Source organism: Camelus bactrianus, chromosome 17 (genome assembly GCF_048773025.1).
Source record: "Camelus bactrianus isolate YW-2024 breed Bactrian camel chromosome 17, ASM4877302v1, whole genome shotgun sequence".
NCBI classification, from domain to species: Eukaryota; Metazoa; Chordata; class Mammalia; order Artiodactyla; family Camelidae; genus Camelus; species Camelus bactrianus.
This window is the reverse complement of record NC_133555.1, coordinates 5,943,364-5,970,227: the sequence shown is the minus strand read 5'-3', so window position 1 is coordinate 5,970,227 and position 26,864 is coordinate 5,943,364. Positions and strand designations below refer to the sequence as shown.

General features: G+C 43.1%; 2 protein-coding genes across 5 annotated transcripts in view; one reads left to right on the top strand and one right to left on the bottom strand.

The window, feature by feature from the left end:
• TATDN2 (TatD DNase domain containing 2) overlaps positions 1-15,786 on the top strand; it is a 45,464-nt gene extending 29,678 nt beyond the window's left edge. The window contains exon 8 of the mRNA XM_045515319.2: positions 7,223-15,786. The gene's annotated coding sequence lies outside the window, so the exon portion shown is untranslated. The remainder of the gene's footprint in view (positions 1-7,222) is intronic.
• SEC13 (SEC13 homolog, nuclear pore and COPII coat complex component) overlaps positions 1,232-26,864 on the bottom strand; it is a 33,424-nt gene continuing 7,791 nt past the window's right edge. The window contains exons 5-10 of one of the 4 annotated variants that reach the window (XM_074344353.1): positions 26,551-26,684; positions 19,048-19,181; positions 18,531-18,654; positions 17,456-17,602; positions 7,367-8,453; positions 1,232-2,180 (exon numbers count right to left, since the gene is read on the bottom strand). In XM_074344353.1, the coding sequence (XP_074200454.1) occupies positions 8,340-8,453; positions 17,456-17,602; positions 18,531-18,654; positions 19,048-19,181; positions 26,551-26,684 (653 nt within the window). In that variant the 3' untranslated portion in view covers positions 1,232-2,180; positions 7,367-8,339. The remainder of the gene's footprint in view (positions 2,181-7,366; positions 8,454-17,455; positions 17,603-18,530; positions 18,655-19,047; positions 19,182-26,550; positions 26,685-26,864) is intronic. The other 3 variants (XM_074344355.1, XM_074344352.1, XM_074344354.1) reach the window with 3 other exon arrangements.

The window sequence follows — 26,864 nt, the reverse complement described above, 5'->3', positions numbered from 1 at the left end:
GGGCCCGATGGGACTGGGGCAGGGGAGCCAGGAGACCGCTGGTCGTCCAGCGAGCCCTTGACTTAGACCGACTGCAGCGGGCACTGGGCACTGGGCCCTGGTTGAGGCTGTAGGGACAGTGGGGGCCCGGGAGGGGCTGGACCGAGTACCTTCTGCTGGAAAACAGCACCGGCGTGCTGAAGGGGCTGGACTCCCTCCTTCAGTCCCAGCGGAGTGTGAGCGTGTCACTTGGGGGCCTTCACCCTTGTCACCCCCTGAACTTAGGCCTGTTGGCCTCGGGGCACGGCAGGGCTGAAGGTGGAGAAGCCGTTAGAGAAGACCGGCAGCTTTTTCAGAGCGTGCCCTCACCCACCCCAAAAAAATCCCCAACTATGGTGACCAGGCACCTGCTGAGACATGACGCCCCCCTCCACACCCCCTGGGGGCGGGGGCTGCCAGCGTCGGCCTTAGATACACCAGCCGCAGGCAAACACCCACGCTCTGTGTTATCTTCGGGGAACAGAAAGGTCGCCTGCGGGCTGGAAACCACCCGAAGCACATACCACAGAGTCCAGACTGGCTGGGGAAGGAGGGAAGGGCTGAAGGATGTCAGAACCCCGGAGGGAGGGGGAGGCGACGTCCAGAAAGTACCTCACTGCCCACCCGCAGCTGTGGAAGGGGGTGCAGACTCGGGGTGGGAAACGCACTCAGATCTGAACCAACCAAAAGGCCCTTGGAGGAGGACTGTGTGGCTCAGGAAAGGACTGACTGCCACCTCAAGTGTGGATAATAGATCTAAGGCCATCTGGCACCTCCGTCTGTGTCCTTCTCGGAACCGTCCTCCAGGTCGCTTGCTGGGTGGTGCTTTCCTTCCCACAGCAGGGCCTCGAGGGCCTGCCTTAGTGACCAGACAGGGATGCATCATCACTGAGTTAATTGCTGTATGTCAGTGGTGTCTGAGGACAGACTGTGTACACTTCCCACTGTGATTTTATTGTACTGATCATTAGTTGGCTTAGCAAGCACTTTGTTCGTCAATTTGGCTACACCTTGGTCTGAATGAGGCAGGTTCTGGGGTCATAGAAAGAGGGTTTTTTGTTGCTTTTGAGATAAGGCTTTTTGGTGAGGTTTTCTCCTAGTTCTGGCTTCCATAACTTATAGAACAGCATCGGGCAATAGAAATACCATGCCAGCCAGTAATTTAAAATTCCTTAGGAGTCACATTAGAAAATGCAAAAAGAAACAGGTGAAATCAATTTTAATAATATACTTTATTTAAATTAACATCTCCAAAGTGTTAATCAGTTTGACATGTAATCAATATAAAAATGATTTAGATATTTGGCACTGGTTTTCTTTTTACTAAATCTTCAAAATCCAGTGTGGATTGTATTTTTACAGCATATTTCAAATCAGACTAGCCACATTTCAAGTGCTCAGTAGCTCCACGCGGCTCATGGCTGCTGCACTGGATGAGTTCTAGGTAATCACAGGTGTTACTCTTAAAACTTGCATAACCTTAGTCACGCTCTCACCCCTCATGCTCCAAACCAAGCCTCTCCCACTGGGGCTTCCCTTTTCTCTGGCAGATACTTGTCTTTTTCCTCTCTTCAGTCTTTCTCTCCAGCAGCTTCTGCCCTCAACGCTCAGACAGGCCCTGGTCTAGGCCTGGAAAGGTCTCCTGAGCCCGCCTTCCCCTCGAGTTACGGTCTCCAGGCATAATTTCCCTTCCCCGGAGCCTACTCCTTGACGCCCGTCTCCACCACTGCGCCGAAGCTGTTCTCAGGCTGCAGGTAGCGCAGCTGGGGCCTCGGGATGGCTGAGAGCCACAAGATCTCAGGGTGAGGTCTGGAGGGTCATCTAATCTCAGCGAGTCTGCTGGGGGCACACTTGGGCTGGGCTGTGGCGGATTCACGGAGGAAGCTGTAAGAAAGCAGACTTTTTTATGCCTCATCTTTAGGTTCTGATCTGCTAAGTCTGGAGTAGGGCCCCAGAATCTGTATTTTAACAAGTAGCTCAGGCAATTCCTTTCTGACTTTAATGTTTTCAGCAGGAAATCTGGCCATATGTAAGACAAACTCTGTTTGAACTTGTTATTCTGGAAAATTTCAAACACAGAAAGCAGAGAGTAATGCAGTGAGTCTCCAAGCATCCATCGCCAGTTTCGTCTTGCTTCATGTATTTGTCCCCGACTCTTCTCCCTTTTGGGGGAATATTTTAAAAGAAAACCCCAGCAATCATGTAATTTCAGCCTTAAAAGCTTCAGGATTGCTTTAACAGATACAACACACTCTTAGTCTCCAACAGCCCCCTTACCTGCACCGCCTTTTTCCTCCCGTCATTTATTTTTTAAAAAGGTTACAATTTGCCACCTTGTGGGATGGTTTAACTTGGTCCCTTCTCTCCCTGCTTTCTGGAAAGTGGTAGTTAGACCTAGGGATGGAATTTCATTCAGATTCAACTGTTTTTCTTTTCTATTGTTCCTTTTCACATTTACTAGCATTTTTTTTCCATCAGCAATTATGTTATCACTTTGACATATAGTTTGTATAGGAAAGGCAAGAAACACACTTTTTTTGTTTTTGTACTTACTGATTTTCAAAATAAGGTCCATGTCTTAGGAACCTCCTCCAATTTTTCCCCATAATAGACTCATGGATTTTTTAAAATGTAAGTGTTTCAATCAATTATAGTCACTATTCTTTTTGATGCGTATTTGATGAGTTGATTCCTGTGTGCTTTTGGCACAACCCTATCATTTTAAACAGTTTCTTTGTTTTCTTTCCCATTAAGAAATCCTGGGCCCATTTTGGGGGTGTCCTTCCTGCTTCTGACCTCAATCTGCCATTTTTCTAAGAAGTCTCAGTTTCTTTCAGTGGGAGATAGTTTTTAGAGACCACAATCTGGGTGCTAACCACTATTACTGCTTCTAGGCCTTTCCAGTGTAGAGATTAGAAAAACATACTTTTTAGAAGGAGAAAAATAGGTCATGAGTTCATACTGTTATTTCCAAATAAAATTTAAGATCACAGAGTTTTTACTTCTTGGGTTTTATACTTACTTTTCCTTTAGGACTAATGATTTTGGTTTCTAATCAACAAAATGACCTTTATCTTGCTCTATCTTACAGTATCAATATACTTTCAAAATAAGATTACTGCAATTACTACTGCCCCTAAAACTACTAAATGCAGCCTATTAGGGATGTACCATCAAAACACCTGAACATTTATTTTCTCTGTGTGGTTATGCCATGGGCTGGGTATATAAACTAAAATGACATCCGTGTGTTTTTTCAGTTTTAGAGATCTTCCCCCCTTTGTTAATAAACATCACACGGCTCCAAGGTCAATGGTATGCGACCAGGCACGTGCAGAGGCTGCATCTTCCAGTCCTGACCCCCACTCTTCTTTCCCCCGTAGGTAACTCATTTTATGGTGATTCTTTTCCTTTGACCCGTGTTAGATGTGTACATATTGCTTACATTTTCAAATATTTAAGGATTTTCCCAATATTCTATTGATTTCTAGTTTACTTCCATTATAGTCAGAGAATATGTCCTGTATGACTTTAATTCTGTAAGATCTGTTAGTTTGTTTAGGGTCCAGCAGTTAGTCGGTCTGGATGAGTGTTCCCGATGTACTTGAAAAGAATGCATCCAGGTGCCGTGGGGTGGGACGTCCCAGGAACGCTGGTTAGGACACACTGGTCGCTGGTTTTGTTTACTGTTCTCTGACCTTGCTGTTCTTTAGGTGTCTGCTTGCTCTGTTACTGACAGAGGAGTGTTGAGATCTCCAGCTGGAACTGAGATGACTTCAGTTCTGTCAGTTTTTGTTTCTCCTATTTTGAAGCTGTTTTAGGTGCACACACATTTAGGATGGCTGCCTTCTTGATGAACTGACCCTTTTTTTGTTGTCCCTTTTTATCCCTTATAAATACTTCTTGTTGTGAAATCTGTTTTCTCTGATACTTGTTCTGGAGTCAGCTTTATCTCGTATTAAGTAGACACTGTAGCTTTCTTTTGATTGGTGTGTATATATATATCTTTTTTCTAAATCATCTCCATTGTTTTAATCTATCTGCATGTTTATGTTTAAAGTCGGTTTCATATAAACAGCATAGTTTTTGGGCCTTTCTTTTTTTTAATCTATTCTGGTAATCTCTTTTAACCAGAGGCCTTTTATTTGGAGCGTTGAGACCGTTTATTTTCACCACCTATATAGTTTGGTTTAAATCTACCATCTGTTTTCTGTTTGACCATCTGTTCTTTGTTCCTCCGCCATCCCCTTCTCATGCCCATTTGTGGCTTTTTATGGTGTCATGTTAATCGCTTTTGGCTTATTAGCTATGTTCTCTGCTTTATTCTTTTAGTGGTGGACCTAGGATTTATCGACACAAGTTCACCACTTACAGTGTACCCTGAATAGAGCTGCCCCTTCGTACGTACTGTGAGATCCTTGTGAGAATACTTTGGTGTCCCCACTTCCATTACTTGTGTTACTGATGCCACACATTTTATTTCTGTGTAGGTCCCACAGTGCACTCTGGGTAGTTAGTATTTTTAGGGAGACTAAAGGAATGAAAAGTCTTACATTTACCCAGGTATTTACTGTTCCTGGTGCAGATTCAGATTTTCATCTGGTATTATTTCCCTTCTGCCTGAAAAACGTCCTTTGACATCTCCTGTATTGCAGCTCTGCTGGTGATTCGTTCCTTCAGTTTTTATTTGAAACAGTCTTTATTTCACCTTTTTAAAAAAGATATTTTTACTGGGCATAGAATTCCAAGCAGATGGGTTTTTAGTTCCAGCGCTTCGAAGACGTTCATCCTCTGAAGGTCTGCAGCATTTCTGGTGAGAATTTGGCTGCCATTCTTATATTTGTTCCTCTGTATATAATGTCTCTTTCTCTGGCCGCTTTTATAATTAAAAAAAAAAAATAGTCTTATTGTGTGTTTTTCTCCTGCTTAGGGTTTTTTGATTTCCTAGGACCTGTAAGGTTATAGTTTTAACCTAATTTGGAAAAATGTTGGCTGTTTGTCTCCTCTGGACTCCAGCTGACACATGACTTGAGACTACTTGATGCGGTGGCCACAGTCGCCTGGGCTTTTTAATCTCGTCTTTCTCTGCTTCGGTTTGCATGGTCTCTATTGCTGTCTTCAGACCCCTTTCCTACTCCAGTGTCTAACGTGCTTTTATTCTCAGCCTGTGTATTTTTCTCTTCAGAAATTGTTCATTTCTAGAAGCTCGGTTTGCAACTTTCTTATACCTCCCCTTTGTCTTATTTTCATTTTCCTTTACATTTGTGAGCATATTTATAATTGCTGTTTTTAAAAGGCAGCCATCTGATAATTGCATGGTCTCATTTCTGAGTCTAGTTTTTGTTCCTGCTTCTTTGCATAGCTGGTAATTTTGGATTGGGTGATGGACGTGAATTCTATCCTGTCAAATGCAGAATTTTGGTGTTACTCCTTTAAAATGTGCTGGGCTTTGATCTGGCACAAAGTGAGATTATTTGTGGATTGGCTTGATCATTTCAAGGCTTGCTTTTAAGGTCCAGAGCAGACTTTACTCCAGACCTAATGTAAGATGTACCATTTAGCCACGATCTCCCTTAGGCCTCAGCGCACTGCTCTGTGTGCTATGAGGCTGTTATACTCTGGGTCGTGGGAGCATGAGCTGCTGCTGCTCTGTGAGTTCCAGGGACTGTCTGATCGACTGCTTTCTGGACGTGAGACTTTCACCCTCCATGGATGCAGGTTAGTACTTGGTCAAAGCTCTAGGAGACCCACGTGCAGATCCCAGGAGCTGGCTGGCTGAGCAGCTCCCTCTTCCCTAGCTTAGCCCTTCTGAACTCGTATCTCTTTAACTCAGTGAGGCCACTAGACTCTGGACGGTGTCTCCCTGCCCCTTCCTGGAAACTGCCTCTAGACAGAGAGCTGGGGCAGTTGTGGCGCCCCCCCCTTGTTTACCTTCATTGACACGCTGCCGTACGTCTGAAGCAGTGGTTTCGTGTATTTTGTGTGACTTTCTGTTTATGGTGTGGGGGGAGTTTAGAGCTGTTTGTTAGTCCTTCATGTGTGGGAGTGGAAATCTCCCCCTTGGTCTTTTTTGAATTGACTTTTATTTTTTTGAGTAACAGTAGATTTATAATGAGAAATGTACAGGGGGCAGTTTGTGGGGGTGTTTAAAATAATAGTAGACACACACTCCACAGACAAGAGCGCGGGCCATCTCGGAAGGCAAGAGAGAGAACACGACTTGAATTCACTTTTGAATGAGAGCATGTGAGTCTTCAAGTTTTGACAGTTCTCACACTGGCTTGCTGAGTTTTTATTCAGAATTGATGCATATTTGATGGTAATTCTTGGGGTAACTGACCCCAAGGCCCATAAAAACTTTTCCTCCCTGTGCTGATCTCAGTAGGTATCATGGCTGTGACCAGTCTGGCCCTACACCTTGACATTCAAGGTTAGGAGCCACCCTCATGTTGTCTGGGGCCTTCTTTTACTATGCTCATTGCTTTGTTTTTGTGAAAGGATGGAAAGCCCATGTGGCTGTTACTGCCATCGTGCCCTAACCAGAACTCTGTCTGTCTTTTAAATTACCCTTACATTCATCTCATTTGGGCTTGGCAACTGCCCGGGGAAGACTGTACAACATGGTAGTTCCACTTGATTGGCCTATTTTGTTGTAACAAGTCTGGGGTATCTCCCAGACCCCAGGAATGGCTAGCATGTTAGCATCCTAAGCATAAACTGTCGATAGAGATAATTTTCTTTACTTCCAGATGGTTTTGACTCATCCTGGTGGGGTAACCTACAAACAGAGCCTATGGCCAGGAGCCCAGTGTCCTGCCACTAACCCACTGTGTGACATGGGACCAGTCCCTTCTCATCACTCATTTGTTAATGGTAGCAGGGACTGTAGGGAAAACCAGGCCTGCCCTCGGGCACACAGAGCTTGTTGTGGAAGGCAGGAAGGTTGAGCTAACTAGAATTCAGTGTAGTTTGTGTCCACTGTGAAGTGTGTGCAAAGGTGCTTTCTTAGGCCTTTCTTTTTGCATCTGAAAAATGGAAGGAAAGCAGCAGCAGTTTTCATATTGTTCTTTGAAGGCTTGGACTTTGCAGAATGACCTGGGAGGCTGAGTGGGCCAAGCCCTGGCCTCTCCGTCCTCATTTCAACCAAAGTAGTTCCACTTTTTTCCATTTTTTATGTTATGATCTAAGATTTATTTCAAAACAGGGGTTTTGCTGCTGAAAAATGAAGGCCAAGAGTCCACTCGTACCTGTGCACACAGCCTCGTGCAGTGAGGCCTGACTTCTCATCTGAGTGAGCCCTAGCCCTTGGTGACAGCTGCCGAGCCCCACACTCCCGCCCAGAGCCCACCTGGGAGAGCACGGAGTTCCGAGCCGAGACAGAGCAGGCGGCTGGCGCTGGCTGCGGCCCGCGGCGGCGGACAGCCTGCGCACGTGTTGACAGTCCTCTCACCTGTACGTCGGGGCAGGCGCCTGTAGAGGTTTGCGGTGCCGCTGCACGTGTGAAGGGCATGCACGTGGGTCTCGGTGAATGGCAGCGGCTGTAGTGACTGCTGCTTCAGGCCTGGGGCCCAGGGCCTCTGCTGAGAGGGGCCCTTGTCCGGAGTCGGTGAGGACCAGAGCGGCGCTCTCCACCACAGGCCCCTCCTTCCACTGACGGGGCAAGAAACCAGGTGAGCTGCGCCCACCTTCTTGGGCCGAGGCGATGTGTAGGGCGCACTGCTGGTCTCAGTGGAGGACGTGCGCTCACGGTGAGCAGTGGGACTGCGGCTACCGTTCCGTGTCTGACGGCCGAGGGTGGTGCCTTCAGCATAAACCTAGTCACAAGGACTCTTCGTGGTGACAGACAGCTCTAGGGGTGGGGCTCAGCCAGGCCCACAAGGACCTGGGTCTTGGTGAATGCTGTTCTAGGACACTGACCAACAAGAGTTAAAATGAGCTTTGGAGGGAGGGGTTAGGATAATACAGGAAGAATTATAAGCAATATGAGTTTATTTATACTCTGGAAACAATACCCCTGCCCCACCATAAACCATAATGCCTGAACCTAAAAGGTACATAAAAAATGACCAAAATATTTTAAAATAATAGATTTGAAGGTCATTTGTAGTTTTTCCCCCTCAGAACATGACGGCGTTCAGCTGGACAGTAAATTACAAACCACATCGTCACGTTAAGGCAGATGACCAATCCGGCTGGTTTGTCCCGGCTCCCAGGGAAGTGATCTGAGGAGAGGGGTCGCCTTCTTCCCGGCTATTTGGTCGTTGGCCCAGGAAGGGGCAGCCCCAGAGGCGGCAGCTGGAGAGCCAGGCCCGCCTGTCTCGTCACTGCTCGTTCTGCTGACCCTCTGTGACTGCGGTGGACACGGACCCCTGGCCCTTGTTGACATCACTGATGCACACCCACTGCCCGTCGACCGACTCCTTCCACAGGGTCACCTGCAAGCCAGCACACACAGCCTGTTACAGGGATGTGCCCGCCCTCCACGTGCCTCTCCCTGGGTTTGTGCAGGAGGGCCAAGGTCTCCAGCAAGAGCCACAGCTCCCAGCCTTGGAGGTAAACAGAGCCCTTAACTTGGTCCCCTCACTGATATTCCATCAAATCCACACGGAGAGAGGAGGAGGAGGGAGAGTGATGTCAGGAAGATGGTGACACAGGTTGTTCCTGGTTTCACTTTCCCTCAAAAGAAGAAGTGAACTTGGCACGCACGAGACACCACAGAGCAAATCCTACACCACGGCAGCGAGGCCGAAGCGTCCCCGCCCTGGAGACAGACCACCAGCAGCGGAAGCGCAGCCCCAGGCAGGAGGGCCGCCTCCCATGAGGGCGGGCTCCTCCAGGGGTAAGGAGTCCAGAGGTGGCCCCAGGCCCAGCTTGGCAAGAGGGTGGGGCCTCCCCCAACCAGGCCTCAGGAGCCTGAGCTCCCCACTGCAGAGCCCACCCTGCAGCCTCCGTCCCTGCAGCCCTGAGTCAGGGATGCGATCCGACCCGGGAACTGGTGCATGTCTGCCTCATTTGGGTCCCCAAACAAGGTCGGCCGTGACCCAGCACAACTGCTGAGTCACAGCTCCACCTGCCGTGGACCACTCCTCCCCCAAACCCTGGTCTGGGATGGGGGCGCAGGGAAAAACTGGGGAGTTGCCTGAAGTGTGGGCCCTCCCAGACCTCCTGGAGCGGCGCTGCTGGACCCCAGCCCCACCTGACAGGCCGCTGAGAACGCCTGGAAGCTGTGTGAGCCAGCAGCTCCCTGGCAGGTGGGCAGAGCTGATGTCCCCAGAGCGAAGCCAGGGACTCTGTCCCAACAAGGCATGTGGGGCACAGGTGCGCCTGAGTCAACGCCCAGACAATGCCGTAGCAGCCACCGAGCTGCTTCTCCCAGGAAGGGGAACTGCTTCACAGCAGCACGTACTACTGAAGCCAGCCTTCCGACGCCCAACCAGGGAAGCTGCGGAGCCAGCAGCAGCCCCGCTCATGGCAGTGCTGGACCAGAGAGCACAGCCTGTCTGCTCTGTCTGCAGAGCAAAACCCATGGCGTCACCTGACCTGGAATCCAGGACACACTGGTGCCTGTTCAGCTCCCCAGTCAGCAAGCCTGCGTGCCCTGTGTCCCATCCTGCCGCATTGCCAGGGCCGGGAGCTGGCTCACGGCCCCAGTCCCAACGTGGGCCCCAGGCCCAACATGAGCCCCAGTCCCAACTGTCTAGTAAGTGGGACCTGGGAATCCAGGCCACTGTGAAGCCCATGCTCCAGCCTCACTTGTGCAGGGAACCAAGCCAGCCGCCCTATCCAGCTGGTGGCACACTGAGTTATGGCCTCACTCCAAAATAGACGTCAGTATGGAACTAGAAATCAGTTAACGAGGAAAACCAGGAACTTCATGAATACATGGAAATTAAACAGCATTCTCCTGAACAACTGGTGGATCAAAGGAGAAATTAAAGGAAAATAAAGTATCTCGAGACAAATGAAAATGGAAACACAACATACCAAAACTCATGGGCAGCAGCAAAAGTTTGAAGAGGGAAGTTCACAGCAATCAACGCCTACATTGAAAAGGAAGATCCCTTTGCTGTGCAAAAGCTTAAGTTTAATTAGGTCCCATTTGTTTATTTTTGCTTTATTTCTATTGCCTGGGTAGACTGCCCTTAGAGAGCATTGCTAAGATTTATGTCAGAATGTTTTGCTCATGTTTTCTCCTAGAAGATTTATCATGTCTTATATTTAAGTCTTTAAGCCATTTTGAGTTTATTTTTGTGTATGGAGTGAGGGAGTGTTCTAACTTCGCTGATTTACATGCTGCTGTCTAGTTTTCCCCACACCACTTGCTGAAGAGACTGTCTTTTCTCCATTGTATAATCTCGACTCCTTTGTCGAAGATTAATTGACCACAGGTCTGTGGATTTATTTCTGGGCTCTCTATTCTGTTCCATTGATCCATGTCTGTTTTTATACCAATACCATGCTGTTTTGATGACTGTAGCTCTGTAGTATATTGTCTGAAGTCTGAGAGGGTTATTCCTCCAGCTTCATTCTTTTTCTTCAGTAATGATTTGGCAATTCTGGGTCTTTTGTGATTCCCTATAAATTTCAGGATTATTTGTTCTAGATCTATGGAAAATGTCCTAGATAATTTGATAGAGAGCACATTAAATCTGTAGATTGCTTTGGGTAGTATGACCATTTTAGCAATATTAAACTTATAAGCTTTGGCACAGCAAAGGAAACCATAAGCAAAACAAAAACACAACCCACAGAATGGGAGAAAATATTTGCAAAAGATGAGACTGACAAGGGCTTAATTTCCAGAATATATAAACAGCTTATGCAACTTAATAACAAAGAAAACAACCCAATCCAAAAATGGGCCGAAGACCTAAACAAGCAATTCTCCAATGAAGACATACAAATGGCCAATAGGCACATGAAAAAAAAATGCTCAATATCACTGATTATCAGAGAAATGCAAATCAAAACTACAACGAGGTATCACCTCACACCAGTCAGAATGGCCATCATTCAAAAGTCCATGAACAATAAATGCCGGAGAGGCTGTGGAGAAAAGGGAACCCCTCCTACACTGCTGGTAGAAATGCAGTCAGGGGCAGCCATTATGAAAAACAGTATGGAGATTCCTCAAAAGACTGAAAATAGACTTACCATATGATCCAGCAATCCTACTCCTGGGCATATATCCAAAGGGAACTTTAATTCAAAAAGACACATGCACCCCCATGTTCATAGCAGCAATCTATACAATAGCCACAACATGGAAACAACCTAAATGTCCACCGACAGATGACTAGATAAAGAAGTTGTGGTATATTTATACAATAGAACACTACTCAGCCATAAAAAATAACATGCCATTTGCAGCAACATGGATGGACCCGGAGATGGTCATTCTAAGTGAAGTAAGTCAGAAACAGAAAGAAAAATACCATATAGTATCACTTATAGGTGGAATATACATATATAAAAAAAGACAAAGGAACTTATTTACAAAACAGAAACACTCACAGACAGAAAACAAACTTATGGTTATGGGGGCGAGGTATGGGAAGGGATAAACTGGGAGTTTGAGATTTGCAGATGCTAACTACTATATATAAAATGGATAAACAAGTTTATACTGTATAGCACAGGGAACTATATTTAATATTTTGCAGTAACATGGTGAAAAAGAATATAAAAACGAATATATGTATGTTCCTATATGACTGAAGTATTGTGCTGTACAGCAGAAATTGACACATTTTAAACTGACTATACTTCAATAAAAATATATATACACACACCAAAAAAAGGACATTCCCAAATAAACAACCTAACTTTAGCCTTAAGGAACTAGAAAAGAACAAACTGAGCTCAAAGTTAGCAGAAGGAAGAAAATAAAGTTTAGAGCAGAAATAAATGGAGAACAGGAAAACAAAAGAATTAGCCAAACTAAAAATTCTCCAAAAAGGAAAACAAAATTAACCAACTTTTACAGACTAATCAGGCAAAAAAAAAAAAAAAAAAAAAAAAAAAAGAGGACCCTAATCAACAAAATTATAAATGAAAAAAGATACATTTCAACTGCTATCAAAGAATTATAAGATACTACTATGAATAATCCATGCCTAGAAATGGACAACCTAGAAAAAAAATGGAAAATTCCCAACATACAAGCTACCAAGAGTGAATCAGAAAATCTGAGTAGATCAATTACTAGTAAATAGATTGAATCAGTAATCAAAAATCTCCCAACCAAGAAAAAGCCCAGGACCAGAAAAGGGTTCACTGGTTAATTTTACCAAACTTTTAAAGAAAATTTAATGCCAATAAATTCTCAAATTCTTTAAAAAAAACTTAAGAGGAGGAAACACTTAAACTCATTTTATGAGGCCAGCATCACCCTGATACCAAAGCCAGAAAATGATGGTACCAGAAAACTACAGACCAACATCCCTGATAAATATAGATGCTGAAATTATCCATCAAATGTTAGCAAACTAAGTTCAGCAGCACATTAAAAGGATCATTCACCATGATCAAGTGGGATTTATTCCAGGGATGCAAAGATGGTTCAACATATGCAAATTAATGTGACATATTTAATAGAATGACAGAAAGAAAAATCCCATGATCATCATCAGGCACAGAAAAAAATGTGACAAAATGCAATATCTGTTCATGATAAACACTCAACAAATTAGGTACAGGAGGAATGCACACTACACAACAAACGCCACAGATGGAAAGCCCTCCCAGCATCATACTCAATGGTGAAAGGTTGAAAACTTTTCCTCTAAAGTCAGGAAATAATACAAGGGTGCCCACTCTCACCTCCTACTGGACACAGTACTGGAAGTCCTTGTCAGAGCAGTCAGGCAAGAAAGAAAGAAAAGGCATCCGAATTAGGAAGAAGTAAAACTGACACTGCTTGTAGACGGTATGACTATATACAGAAAATCCTCAAGATGCCACTGAAAACCTTCAGATCAAAGTATTTAGTAACACTGCAGGATACAAAATTTACATACCAAAAACAGCATTTCTGTACACTAACAACAAATTATCTGAAAAACAAAACAATCCCATTTACAACAGCATCAAAAACAACAGATACTTCGGAATATACTTAATGAAGGAGGTGAAAGTGCTCTAGTCTCAATACAAAACATTCATGAAAAAAGGGAAGATGAAACAAATAAATGGAAAGGTTTCCCATGTTTATGGCCCAGAAGAACACTGGTAAAGTGTGCATACCATCAAAAGCTATTTATCTGTAGGTTCACTGCAATCCCTATCAAGATTCCAAAGGCATTTTTTTTAAACAGTAGTATAAAAACAATCCTAAAACTCATATGGAGCCACCGAAGACCCCAAATAGCCAGCGCAACCCAAGAAAGAAAAAGTGGGAGGCATCACACTTCCTAATTTCAAGCCAAACTGTAAATCTATAGTAATCAAAATAGTATGGTACTGGCATAAAAACCAATACATCAATAAAGCAGAACTAAAAGCTCAGAAATAAACCCATGTGTATACAATCAACTAATATCTGACCACTGGAGGAAAGACAGTCCCTTCAATATACAGCACTGGGAAAACTGGATACTCACATGTAAAAGAATGAAACTAGACCCCTATATTACACCACTCACAAAAATTAGCTAGAAATGGGTTAAAGACTTAATCATAAGACCTTACACCATAAAAATCCTAAGAAAATATAGGGAAGCAGCTCCTTGACTTGGGTCTTGGCAATGATACTTTGGATATGACACCTAATGCATAAGCAAAAAATCAAAAAACAAGCTGGAGTACATCAAACTAAAAAGTTTCTGCATAGCAAAAGAAATGACCAACAAAGTGAAAAGTCAACCTATAGAATCGGAAAAAACATTTGCAAGCCACATGTCTGACAGGGGTTAATATCCACATTATACAGAGAACTTAACACAACTCAACAGCAAAAGAACCAAACAATCCAATTAAAAAAGACCTGAGAAGACACTTCTCCAAAGACGATACATGAAAGGCCAAGAGATACATGTAAACATGCAACAGCACTAGTCATTAGGGGAACAAAATCAAAACCACAAGGAGGTATCACCACATGCTTCTTAGAATGGCTGTTATAAACCAAACAGGAGGTAACAAATGCCGGCGAGAATGCGGAGAAAAGGGAAGCCTTGGGCACTGCTGGTGGGACTGTAAACTGGCAGTCACTACAGAAAACAGTATGGAGGGATCATTAAAAAATTAAAAACAGAAGTACCATGTGATCCAGCAATTCCACTTCTGAGTAAATATCCAAAGAAAATGAAAACACTAACTTGAAAAGGTATCTGCACCCCCATGTTCGTAACAGCACTTACAGCAGCCAAGACATGGAAACAACCTAAGTGTCCATCCACAGATGACTGGACAAAGAAGTTATGGTGTACGTATATATACAACAGGCTATTATTCTGTCACAAAAACCAAGGAAATCCTGCCATTCGTGACAACACAGATGGATATAATATGCGAAGTGAAGTAAGTCAGACAGAAAAAAAATGTATGATCTCCTTGTAGGTGCAATCTAAAAACAAAAACCCAAGCTCATGGGAAAAGGGATGAGATTTGTGGTTCCCAGAGGCAGGATGTAGGGGGAGGGGAAATAGGAGGAAGATGGTCCAAACACATGAACTTCCAGCTGCATGATAACTAAGTACTAGGGACGTCATGTCTAGCATGACTATACATGTAACACTGCTCTGGGACATATGAAAACTGTCGCAAGTAGATCCTAAGAGTTAACATCACAAGGAAAATAAAAGTTTTTTCTTTTTTGGCATTCTCCTATTGTTATCTATGAGAGGATGGATGCTGACTGAATTTATAGTGGTAATCATTTCACAGTATACGCAAGTCAAACCATTACGCTGTACACTTGAAACTTACACAGGTGTGTCAATTGCATCTCAATAAAACTGGAAAAAACCAGTTTTAAAAAAAGCATATAAAGAAAAATGCCATATGACATTATTTATATGAGGAATCGAAAAAATTGTAAATAAGGACACAAATGAACTATTATTTTGATTTCCTGAATATGTGTAAGCACATTTGCCTCTCCTTTATGATTGGATTACTGCATTCTGTTGATTCTTATTTTGTAGTTGGCTTTATTTCTTTGATAATTATGTAAGTTTAAAAGCTAAAGATCTAATCTTTTATTAAAAACAATAATTAGTACATATATGTAAACTAAAAAAAGTACAGTGTACTATATATGTGTATTTACATGCAATATAATGTGTAAATGCAGTCGAACTGTAATAAAAAAAACACCCTCCCCCCCAAAACATATAAACAATAGCAGCCAACAGGCAATGCTGTGAGTAGTGATGTAACATGAAATAACAAAAGTAATAATGTAAACATGATGCTGTTGAACCAAGATGACACAGCTTCAGAGAGAGGATGTGGGGTAGAGAGTAGTGGTTCTCAAAGTGTGGCCCCCAAACCAGAGTGCCTGGGAACTTGCTAAAAATGCAAATTGTTGGGTCCCAGCCCAGATTCACTGATTCGGAAGCTCTAGGGGTAGTTTGTTTTAACTAGTTTACCAATGCTAACGTTTGAGAACTGTGGCAGATGAAGACAACAAATTAACAAGTATGTTATTTCTACACTGAAGTAAACAGCAGAAGAAACAGCTAAGAGTTGAAAAGGTTTGTCCCTGGAGAGGGAAAATTAGATTGCATTATAAAAAAATCAACCTAATAAAAACTACCTAAGCTATGTACATGTGTTAATTTGATTAAAAAGTTATTTTAAGAACTTCTGCCTTAGGGATAGACTTCATTCACTAAACATGCACTGTACAGAATGCTCTGGAGTGAAAACACACGAGGTCCTTCAGCAAAAGGAATGCTACGGAGACAGCAAGAGAGCGGAGCTTCGTAGGAAACAGGCTTACAAGGAAGAGTAGGAAGCATAAAGACAGCAGACCCCGAAACATGGAATGTACAACCAGGTGCCTGCCTGCTGCCTTGTAAACACCACTGAAGCCAGTTGGGGCACACTGGCCTGTCCTGGGTGCCGCCAAACCTGGGTTCTAGTCCTGACATTGGCACGCACTAGAAATAGGGTTGGATTAGCTGTCCTTTGAGATTTATTCCAGCTCAAATTCTATGGCTTTCAGATAGGATCTGCTAGATCTTTCTGGGACCACTGAACACGAAAGGGATATATTCTGGGTAAAAGCTGTCTGCAGAGGGTCTTGGACATTCACATGCACAGCAGCATTATTCACAACAATCAAAAGGTAGATGCACCCCAGTGTCCATCAACAGAGAATGGATATATAAAATGTGGCACAATGGAGTGTTAGCCTTAAAAAGGAAGAAACTGTGACAAATGCCACAACACAGATGAAGACACTACGCTAAGTGAAATAAGCCACAGAAAGACAAATACTGTATAATCCTACTCACACAAGGGACCTAGAATAGTCCATTCACAGAGAGGGAAAGCAAAATGGGAGGTGGCTGGGGGCCGGGGGAGGGGCGGTTTACTGAGTGCAGAATTTCAGTCTGGGATGGAGAGTTCTGGATTGATGACAGTGATGGCTGCACAACAGTGTGAATACAGTTAAGACCACTAACCTGTACACTTAAAAGTGGATAAGATGGTAACCTTGGTTGTATGTATTTTACCACAATTAAGAAAAGCTGCCTGTAGACAAGAAGGAGAAATAAGCCATTGCTATCTGCCCAGCTGACTTCCCCTCTAAGGCAGAAGGTCCCCAGCTTTATAAGGCAGGTCTCAAATGCAGCGTCATGATTTTTCGAGTACGTTGTTCTGCTGTGATCCTGCCCAGGGCTAGTCTTTGTTCTACCAGGTTTTCCAGTGGACACTTGGGTTCCACGTCCCTTCCTTTGTGTGGCTCACAGCACAGCAGGACGAGGTACACAGTGGGTGTACAGTAAGTACTCATGAATTGCACTGATTTTTAAAAATATGCTTCTTAGGTGTTTTGGACAACTCCCTACCCCTAATCTTTTAGCTTTTGTTTATGAATTCTTTTCCTCAGCTGCTTGCTTTTAGGCCAGAGCTAGCTAAACGTTACCTTGGATATGAGCTTGTCAAATGGTCAGGATGATGGGCAGAGGCTTTCGATTTACCTTGGGCCTGATTGTTGGCTCTGCCACCAAACAGCTTTGTGACCTGTATGCAAGTCAAATTGCCTCTGTGAGCCTCTCTCCCATCTGTACCAGAGGGACACCACCCCTCAGGGCTGGCGATGTTAAGAGTTAAAGATGAAAATATGAGACATACTCAAAACACTCTTCATTCAGGTTCCTCCCAAGCTGCCATCAGATGGCAGGTTCAACAGCGCTCTCTGGTGGGCAAAGTGAAGACCAAACAGGGCCCTGTGTGACAGGTCATGAAAATACGGTGTAGGTACCTTATTGTCTCCGCCTGAGACGGCCAGGATGTTGGCTGTGATGGACCAGCTCACGTGCCATACAACATCATTGAACTTGTGCAGCAGTTTGGGGGACCATGTATTGCCCGAGGCATCGTCACAGGTCCAAATGAACACTCGACCATCCTGGGAAAAGACAAGCTAGAGTCAGGAGATGGGGGGAGCAATCCTGCACCTATGACAGCCTCCCCATCTGAAGCCATACTGGACCCGCGCCAGAACAGGGTGGGAGATTCAGGGCAAAGCACAGCCAAGGGCCTCCAGGGTGTCTGTAGCTTTGACAACCAACTTGTAGCCTGGCACCTGTGCTTTTATCCGTCTGCCCCAGGAACACACTTCAAATTGCTCAGGTGTCTCTCAGGTTCCTGTCCTCATACTGGTTTCAGATATGGCCTGTGCACTGCTAATTGCTAATTCTCAAATTTTCTCTGGGGCTTTCATCACATCTGCCAAGTTGCTTCCTGGTTTTGGCTCCCTCTGGCTCCTTCTGAACTTTCTCAACTGAATGGGTATAGCTGTCTAAAAACCAGGCTCAAAAAATAAATAAAAACCATGCTCAGAGAAAGAGAAGGGACAAAGCAAAACAAAACAACAAAAAAACTCTCAAATTCAGGACTAAGCAGAACAGGCTCAAATCTCAAATGACGTAGAAGGCCTGGCTTAACTCTCACCCTGCGTGGTAGCAGCATGTAATAAAGGCTTGTCACATGCAGTCTGGGAAGAGTGAGTAGGGAGATGAGCCCAGGGTCTTAGGATCTGCCACTGCTCCTGGTCCTTGCTTGGGAACACTCTCAAAATGACACTGGGCCCCTCCATTCCCTACCCATGAAAGGATCAGGACGGGGTCCTGCTCTTGGCTTAGAAGAAAGCCACTGTGGCTTCTGACCAAGACTCCACCGCATGATGACCAGGCTCCAGGCGCTCTCCTACTGGCCCTGGTCTAAAGGGGCCATCTCCTGCCCTCACCCCTCAGGGACTTCCCCTAGGAGACTGTAGGGCTGATGGGGCTTCCTGAGGTTAACTGACACGGACGCTTGCACGGGCTTGAGCTGACCTGGGAGCAGCTGGCGATGGTGCTGGTAGGCAGGCCGATGGAGGGGGCCCAGGCCACGTCTCGAACCCAGTCACTGTGTGCTTCCAACTTCTGCTCTTCCTTCCACTGGCCGTCCTCCTCCTCCCTAACAGGGGAGATGGGAGGGAGAACCCAGCAGGCAGCAGCCCACTCCCACACCTCCACTCCTCCCCACCCCGGGGTTCCACGGGGCAGAGAAGCTATTCCATTTGTTGAGCCTACAGAGTTTTAATCAGTTCACCAGCTATAAAGAAGCCCTCCAGGAAATGCTCTGTTCCTCCACAGCCAGCAAGTAGGCTCCAGTAGCTGGGAATCAGGTGGAGTAAAAGTGCCTGAGAGAAGGGCAAGATTTTTTTAAGGATGTCCTCTGACAGACTGACTCTACGGGCAGACGGGAAAGAAGGTGACTGTGTTTCTGGTGAACTGAGGCTGAGTCCTGGTAGGTACGGTGGAAGGTAAGAAGCGTCCCCTTGAGGAGACGCTCGCCAACCCCACTCACTTCCACAGTTTGATGAGGTTGTCACAGCCGCCTGAGGCAAACTTCTTGATGTAGTTGGGCTTCTGCCCAGATGGCTGGTCTATGAGGCTTCCAGGAATGACGGCAGGGGCCCAGCTAACAGCATTGCAGCCAATCTGTAAGGAGGGAGACTTGCGGTGACTCTGTCTTTTTGCCTGGCAAAAGGACCCTGCCTCTGCAGACCCAAGGCTGGTGTTCATTTCCTCTCCAGTTCTCAGGACTGGATTATTACAGATGTTCTGATAAATTAAGGATTAGCCACCCATAACTCTCTTCAAGGATTCTTAACAGTGCTTGTATTTTTTCAGAAACACGCATTTAAAGCAGGAATTAAGAAGGAGTCTCAGGAATTTATGAAACAGAACAATTTCCAAACATATGAAGACAAGGCAGATTCAGAAAACCACACAAATATGAAGACAAGGCAGATTCAGAAAACCACACAAAATAAATAAATATATGGCTTAATGAATTATTCTAAAGCATTCTTGTAATCACTACCAGGTCAAGAAATGAAACTACCATTTACCCAAGAAGCCCTGTCATCTGTGTCCTACCTGAATCACAGCCCCTCTTTCCCCCTGTAACTACCCATTATTCTGATTTCTAATCTCTTTTAGCTTTGTCACCCAAATGTGTATCCCTAGCCACTAGTTTAGTCTAGCCATTTAAATATTTTTAAAAAGTGCAATATTCTCTTTTTTATTGAACTACAGTTGATTTACAATATTTCATTAGTCTCAAGTGTACAGCAAAGTGATTCAGTTATATATCTATATGTTCTTTTTCAGATTCTTTCCATTATAGATTATTACAAGATACTGAATAGAGTTCCCTGCTATACAGTAAATCCTTGTTTATGTATTTTATATATAGTAGTGTGTACCTGTTAATCCCATACTCACTCCCTCCCCTCCCTTTCCCCTTGGTAGCTATAAGTTTGCTTTCTATGTCTGTAAATCTGTTTCTGTTTTGTATATAGGTAAATTTGTATTTTTTAGATTCCACATGTAAGTGACATCAATATAATATTTGTCTTTCTGACTTATTTCGCTTAGTAGTGAGTCTAGGCCTATCCATATTGCTGCAAATGGCAGTATTTTTCTTTTTCATGGCTAAGTAATATTCCATTGTATATGTATATACATATATACACACACATGATGGACACTTAGGTTGCTTTCAGGTCTTGGCTACTATAAATAGTGCTGCTATGAACACTAGGGTACATTTATCTTTTCAGATTAGTTTTTGTCTTTTTCTGATATGCCCAGGAGTGGGATTGCTGGATCATATGGTAGCTCTATTTTTAGTTTTTTAAGGAACCTCCATACTGTTTTCCATAGTGGCTGCACCATTCTACATTCCCACCAACAGTTCAGGACAGTTCCCTTTTCCCCACACCCTCTCTAGTATTTATTTGTACACTTTTTGATGACAGCTATTGTGAGCAGTGTTAACATTTTTTGGATGCCTCTTGCATCTTCTAACTTACAGATTTCTCCTGTGATCTTTTTTTAGCTTCTCATTTTCCTGTTGAAGGTCATCTCAGGCTGGCTTTTGTTTTTGCATACTCAGTTCAACATGTTCCTCTAAATTCCTGAAAACTGTCAGCTGGGTCCAAAACTGGCTCAGATCCAGGGGTGTTCCTTTTGCCAAGACTACAGTGGTCTTGTATTCCTTCACCAGGAGGCACAGGATGTCAGACTGTCTTTCTATGTTATTAACGCCTGTCCTTAATTTATGCATCTCTTAATTCATGGGGCATTACAAAATGGTGATACTGTCATTCTATTTATTTCTTTGTCACTTATTCCATGGAATATTCTAGGTAGGGGCAATTCCACTCATTAGCATTTGGTTTCCCAGGGGTACAGATCTGATAGAAAAGGCAGGGTAAATGCTTGACTCTTTCTGAACTAGTTCTCTGTCATTCTCCAAAGATGACTGATTCTCTTTTAAATATCAGGATAAATTCATGGATTTAAGCTATGTTTTGGGTTCAGTTCATTGCAATTATTCTAATGTTTTACACTCAAGCTGCCCATCTTCGGCAGCACGAGCCTGTTCAAGCTGGCTCCTTTGACGAGTACGTCCAAGTATGTCACCGGTCGTTTCTTCTCTATCTGGATCTGGAATGACAAGATGTTCCAGGCTCATCTTGTACCTTTCTTGCCTGAGATCAGGAATCAGCCATTTCCTCAAGACCTCTGGTTTCTTTTAATGAGAAACTGTATTTCACATGTCTTTCTGGTGCTAGGGATGCTCACTGCTACATAAATATTTAATCTCATTTCACACATAGAACAGCCTCAGAATAACGTCAATATGATTACTAAAAACATTAAAAAAAAAGTGTTTTCAATGCTCCCCCCACTCTCCCCCACAGTGTTTGTTTGTTTTGGGGGGTGTTTTTGTGTGAATGGTACCAACACTAAAAAGTCTAGTTCTCCAGCTGCTTGTGCTGCACACCATTTTTAACAGTTGTACTTTAGCCAAGCACATGGCCAGGACCTCATTCAATCTTAGTTCTTTATAATTAACTATATATTTATATGGATGTCTTTCTACTCATTTTTGTTGTCTAAAGCATATTCTCTAGTAGATACCTCGGGAAAGGCTTATGGAAACAACAGTCCTTGAGTTCTTGCATACTGGTAACAGTTTGCATTCTTTATACTCCAGATGTTAAACACAGCTTTGAGATCGAATTGACTTAACAGCACGTAAAGTGCACAATTTGATGAACTTTGACATAGGTATACCCTGTACAACCATCACTGCAGTCAAGATACAAACATATCTCAAAGTGCTGAAAGAAAAAAAAAACAAAAAACAAACACCTAAAGTCAGAAGAAGGAAAGAAATAATAATGATCAAGGGGGAAATAAATACAATAAAGATTTAAAAAACAATAGGAAAAAAATCAATCAAGTGCTGGTTTTTTGAAAGAGTAAACAAAATTGACAAACCTGGTTCACCAAGAAGAAAAGAGAGAGGACACAAATAAACAAATTAAGAAATGAAAATGGAGAAATTACAACCAATACCACAGAAATACAAAAAATCTTAAGAGAATACTATGAACAACTATATGGCAATAAACTGGACAACTTAGAAGAAATGGACAAGCTTCTAGAAACATACAGTCCACCAAAACTGAATCAAGAAGAAACAGATCATTTGAACAGATCAATCACTAGAAATGAAATAGAATCAGCAATAAAAAACCTCCCTGCAAACAAACATCCAGGGCCACATGGCTTCACTGGGGAATTCTATCAGACATATAAATAAGAGCTCATACTGACCCTTCTCAAACTCTTCCAAAAGACTGAAGAGGAGGGAGTACTCCCAAACTCATTCTATGAAGCCACCATGACTGATACCAAAGCCAGACAAAGACACTACCAAAAAAGAAAGCTACAGGCCTATATCATTGATGAACATAGATGCAAAAATCCTCAACAAAATATTAGCAAACAGAATCCAACAACACGTAAAAAAGATCACACACCATGATCATGTTGGGTTCATCCCAGGGACACAAGGATGGTTCAGCATATGCAAATCAATCAACGTGACACACTACATCAACAAGAGAAAGGACAAAAATCACATAATCATCCCAATAGATGTAGAAAAACCATCTGATAAAATTCAACACCCATTTATGATAAAAACTCTAACCAAAGTAGGTACACAGGGAACATATTTCAACATAATAAAAGCTATTTATGACAAACCTACAGCCAGCCTAATACTCAATGGTGAAAAATTGAAAGCCTTCTCACTAAAATCTGGAACAAGGATGTCCACTTCTATTCAACATAGTATTGGAAGTCCTAGCCATAGCAATTAGACAAGAAAAAGAAATAAAAAGGACCCAAATTGAAAGAAAAGAGGTAAAATTCTCACTATATGTGGATGACATACTATATATAGAAAACCCTAAAGGCTCCACACAAAAACTACTAGAGCTGATGAAAGAATTCGGCAAGGTAGCAGGATACAGGATTAACATACAGAAATCAGTTGCATTTCTTTACACTAACAATGAAATCAGAAAAGAAGTGTAAAGAAACAATCCCTTTTACAATTGCATCCAAAAAAATAGAATACTTAGGAATAAAGCTGACCAAGGAGATGAAAGACTTTTATGTGGAGAAGTACAAAACACTGATTAAGGAAATTAAAGATGGCTTAAAGAAATGGAAAGATATCACATGCTCTTAGATTGGAAGAATCAATACTGTTAAAATGGCCATAATTCCCAAGGCAATCTACAGATTTAATGCAATCCCTATCAAATTATCCATAACATTTTTCAAAGAACCAGGACAAATAACTACTAAAATTTATATGGAATCACAAAAGACCCAGAACTGCCAAAGCAATACCAATGAAAAAGAATGAAACTGAAGGAATAACTCTCCCAGACTTCAGACAATAATACAGAGCTACGGTAATCAAAACAGCATGGTATTGGCATAAAAACAGACATATGGATCAATGGAATAGAATAGAGAACCAAGAAATAAATCCACAGACCTATAGTCAGTTAATCTTTGACAAAGGAGGTGAGACTATACAATGGAGAAAAGACAGTCTTTTCAGCAAGTAGTGTTGGGAGAACTGGACAGCCACAAGTAAATCAATGAAGCTAGCACACTCCCTCACACCATAGACAAAAATAAACTCAAAATGGCTTAAAGATTTAAACATAAGACAAGACACGATAAATCTCCTAGAAGAAAACATGAGCAAAAGATTCTGTGACATAAATCTTAGCAATGTTCTCCAAGGGTAGTCTACTCAGGCAATAGAAATAAAAGCAAAAATAAACAAATGGGACCTAACTAAACTCATAAGCTTTTGCACAGCAAAGGAAACCATAAGCAAAATAAAATGACAACCTACGGAATGGGAGAAAATACTTGAAAATAATGGGACTGACAAAGGCTTAATTTCCAGAATATATAAACAGCTCATACAACTTAATAACAAAAAAACATATAACCCAATCCAAAAATGGGCAGAAGACCTAAACAAGCAATTCTCCAGTGAAGACATACAAATGGACAATAGGCACCTGAAAAAATGCTCAGTATCGCTAATTATCAGAGAAATGCGAATCAAAACCAGTCAGAATGGCCATCATGCAAAACTATTTACAATAACCAAGACATGGAAGCAACCTAAATGTCCATCAACAGATGATTGGACAAAGAAGTTGTGGTATATTTATACAATGGAATACTACTCAGCCATAAAAAGAATAAAATAATGCCATTTGCAGCAACATGGATGGACCTAGAGATTGTCATTCTAAGTGAAGTAAGCCAAAAAGACAAAGAGAAATGTCATGATATCACTCATACGTGGAATCTAACAAAAAAAAAAAAAGAAAAAGGATACTATGAACTCATCTACAAAACAGACCACAGGCATAGTAAACAATCTTATGGTTACTGGGGAAAGGGGGTGGAAAGGGATAAATTTGGGAGTTTGAGATTTACAAATGTTAGTCACTATATATAAAAATAGATTAAAAAATTTCTTCTGTATAGCACAGGGAACTATATTCCATATCTTATAATAACCTTTAATGAAAAAAATGAAAATGAATATATGTATGTAAATGCATGACTGAACATTGTGCTGTACACCAGAAATTGACACATTATCAATTACACATTATCAAGTACACAATATGACTGTACTTCAATTAAAAACCAACCAACCTCTTAGAAGAAAACATAGGCAAAATATTCTGTGACATAAATCTTAGCAATGTTCTCTTAGAGCAGTCTACCCAGGCAATAGAAATAAAAGCAAAAATAAACAAATGGTACATAATTAAACTTTTAAGCTTTGGCACAGCAAAGGAAACCATAAGCAAAATAAAACAACAACCTATGGAATGGGAGAAAATATTTGCAAAAGATGAGACTGACAGGGGCTTAATTTCCAGAATATTTAAACAACTCATGCAACTTAACAACAACAAAAAAACCCAAATCCAATCCAAAAATGGGCAGAAGACCTAAACAAGCAATTCTCCAATGAAGACATACAAATGTCCAATTGGCACATGAAAAAATGCTCCGTATCACTAATTATCAGAGAAATGCAAATCAAAACTACAATGAGGTATCACCTCAAATCAGTCAAAATCGCCATCATTCAAAAGTCCATGAACAATAAATGCTGGAGAGGCTGTGGAGAAAAGGGAACCCTCCTACACTATTGATGGGAACGTAGTTTGGTGCAGCCATTATGGAAAACAGTATGGAGATTTCCTCAAAAGACTAAAAACAGATTTATCATATGACCCAACAATCCCACTCCTGGGCATATCTCCGGAGGGAACCTTAATTCAAAGACACCTGCAACCCCATGGTCACAGCAGCACTACGTACAATAGCCACAACACGGCAAGAGCGTCACAGGGTCCCAAGTAACCAGACCCTAAGACAGGCTCCTGGGGCCTTGAAGGCTGGGCAGGCTGTGGGTCCCCCGAAGTTGAGAACTGCTGAAGGCCAGGGTCATACGGGGGGCTCCTAATTTCTATCAGGGTAGCCTTCAGAAGTGTTGGGGCCATCAGAGCTGGACTGCTGTGTAGACAGAAGGCACATGGATTCCAGGGTCCTAACCCCAGCACAGTGCCTTCTCTAAATCACTTACTTTTTCTGAGCCTCACCTGCCTAATCATAAAATGAGAACAGGACTGCTGACCCTGCAAATCTGTACATCTGTCAGTTCCTTCTTTCATTCACAAACGCTTGTGAGGATTACGTGACACACAACAGAGAGGCTCAGAAATGTGAGTTTCCCCCCCACTGTCCACAGTGCTTTCTTTTTTCTTTTTTTTTCTTTTCTTCTCTTTTCTTTTCTTTTCTTTTTTCTTTCCTTCCTTCCTTCCTTCCTTCCTCTTTCTTCCGTTCTTTCTTTTTAATGAAGGTACTGGGGATTGAACCCAGGACCTCATGCATGCTACCACTGAACAATCCTCCCACATCCACAAAGTGCTTTCTTGACTGTTTCAACCTTAATGTCCAATGACAAGAAGTACAGAGAATTAAATTCCTATGATACTGTTATAATACCACTCAGTTCCAGGGGATCCCAATGACCACTGCAGGTCATGTCAACTTGAGGTGCCCATAGCAAGAGTGATAAGTAGGCAGGCTGCTGCCACCACCCTGCCAGTGCGCTGGCCCTCCCTGACATGGAGGGACCAGTGCCAACCTACCCTGGGCCGAATGAGGCTGGTGCAGCCCGGCCTCCTTGGATGCAGCCTCTGTCTGGCTTCAGAGCAAAGAGGCTCAAAGCTGCTCTCCCAAGCATGTCAGACCAGTAGCCCCCTCTAATGGCTCACCACACAGCAGCGACACGGCTCCTGCCACTCTCTAAGGAGTCCAGAGGGGACATCTGGCAAGGCCACAGAGCTCCCCTCTGCACAAGGGTGGGGCCTGGACTTACAGTGTGAGCATTGTTGATCTTCTTCACTTCCCACTGGCCCAGCCCGGTGTAGGTGAGCAGGGAGATGGCGCCATCCGAGCTCCCACAGGCCAGGATCAGGCCGTAGTCATGGGGGGCCCAGCACACAGAGTTTACTGCAGGGGGAGAGAGGCACAGCGAGCTGACTTTCATTTCCCAGACTTACTGTTTCACGAAATTTCTTAGAAAAAAAAAATTTCAGGGATCCCTTGGGGAAGTTGTAATTTTGTTAATTAAGCAGATTTTAAAAACCCAACACCTACTAATATCATCAGTTCATTCACTAAAGCCTATCT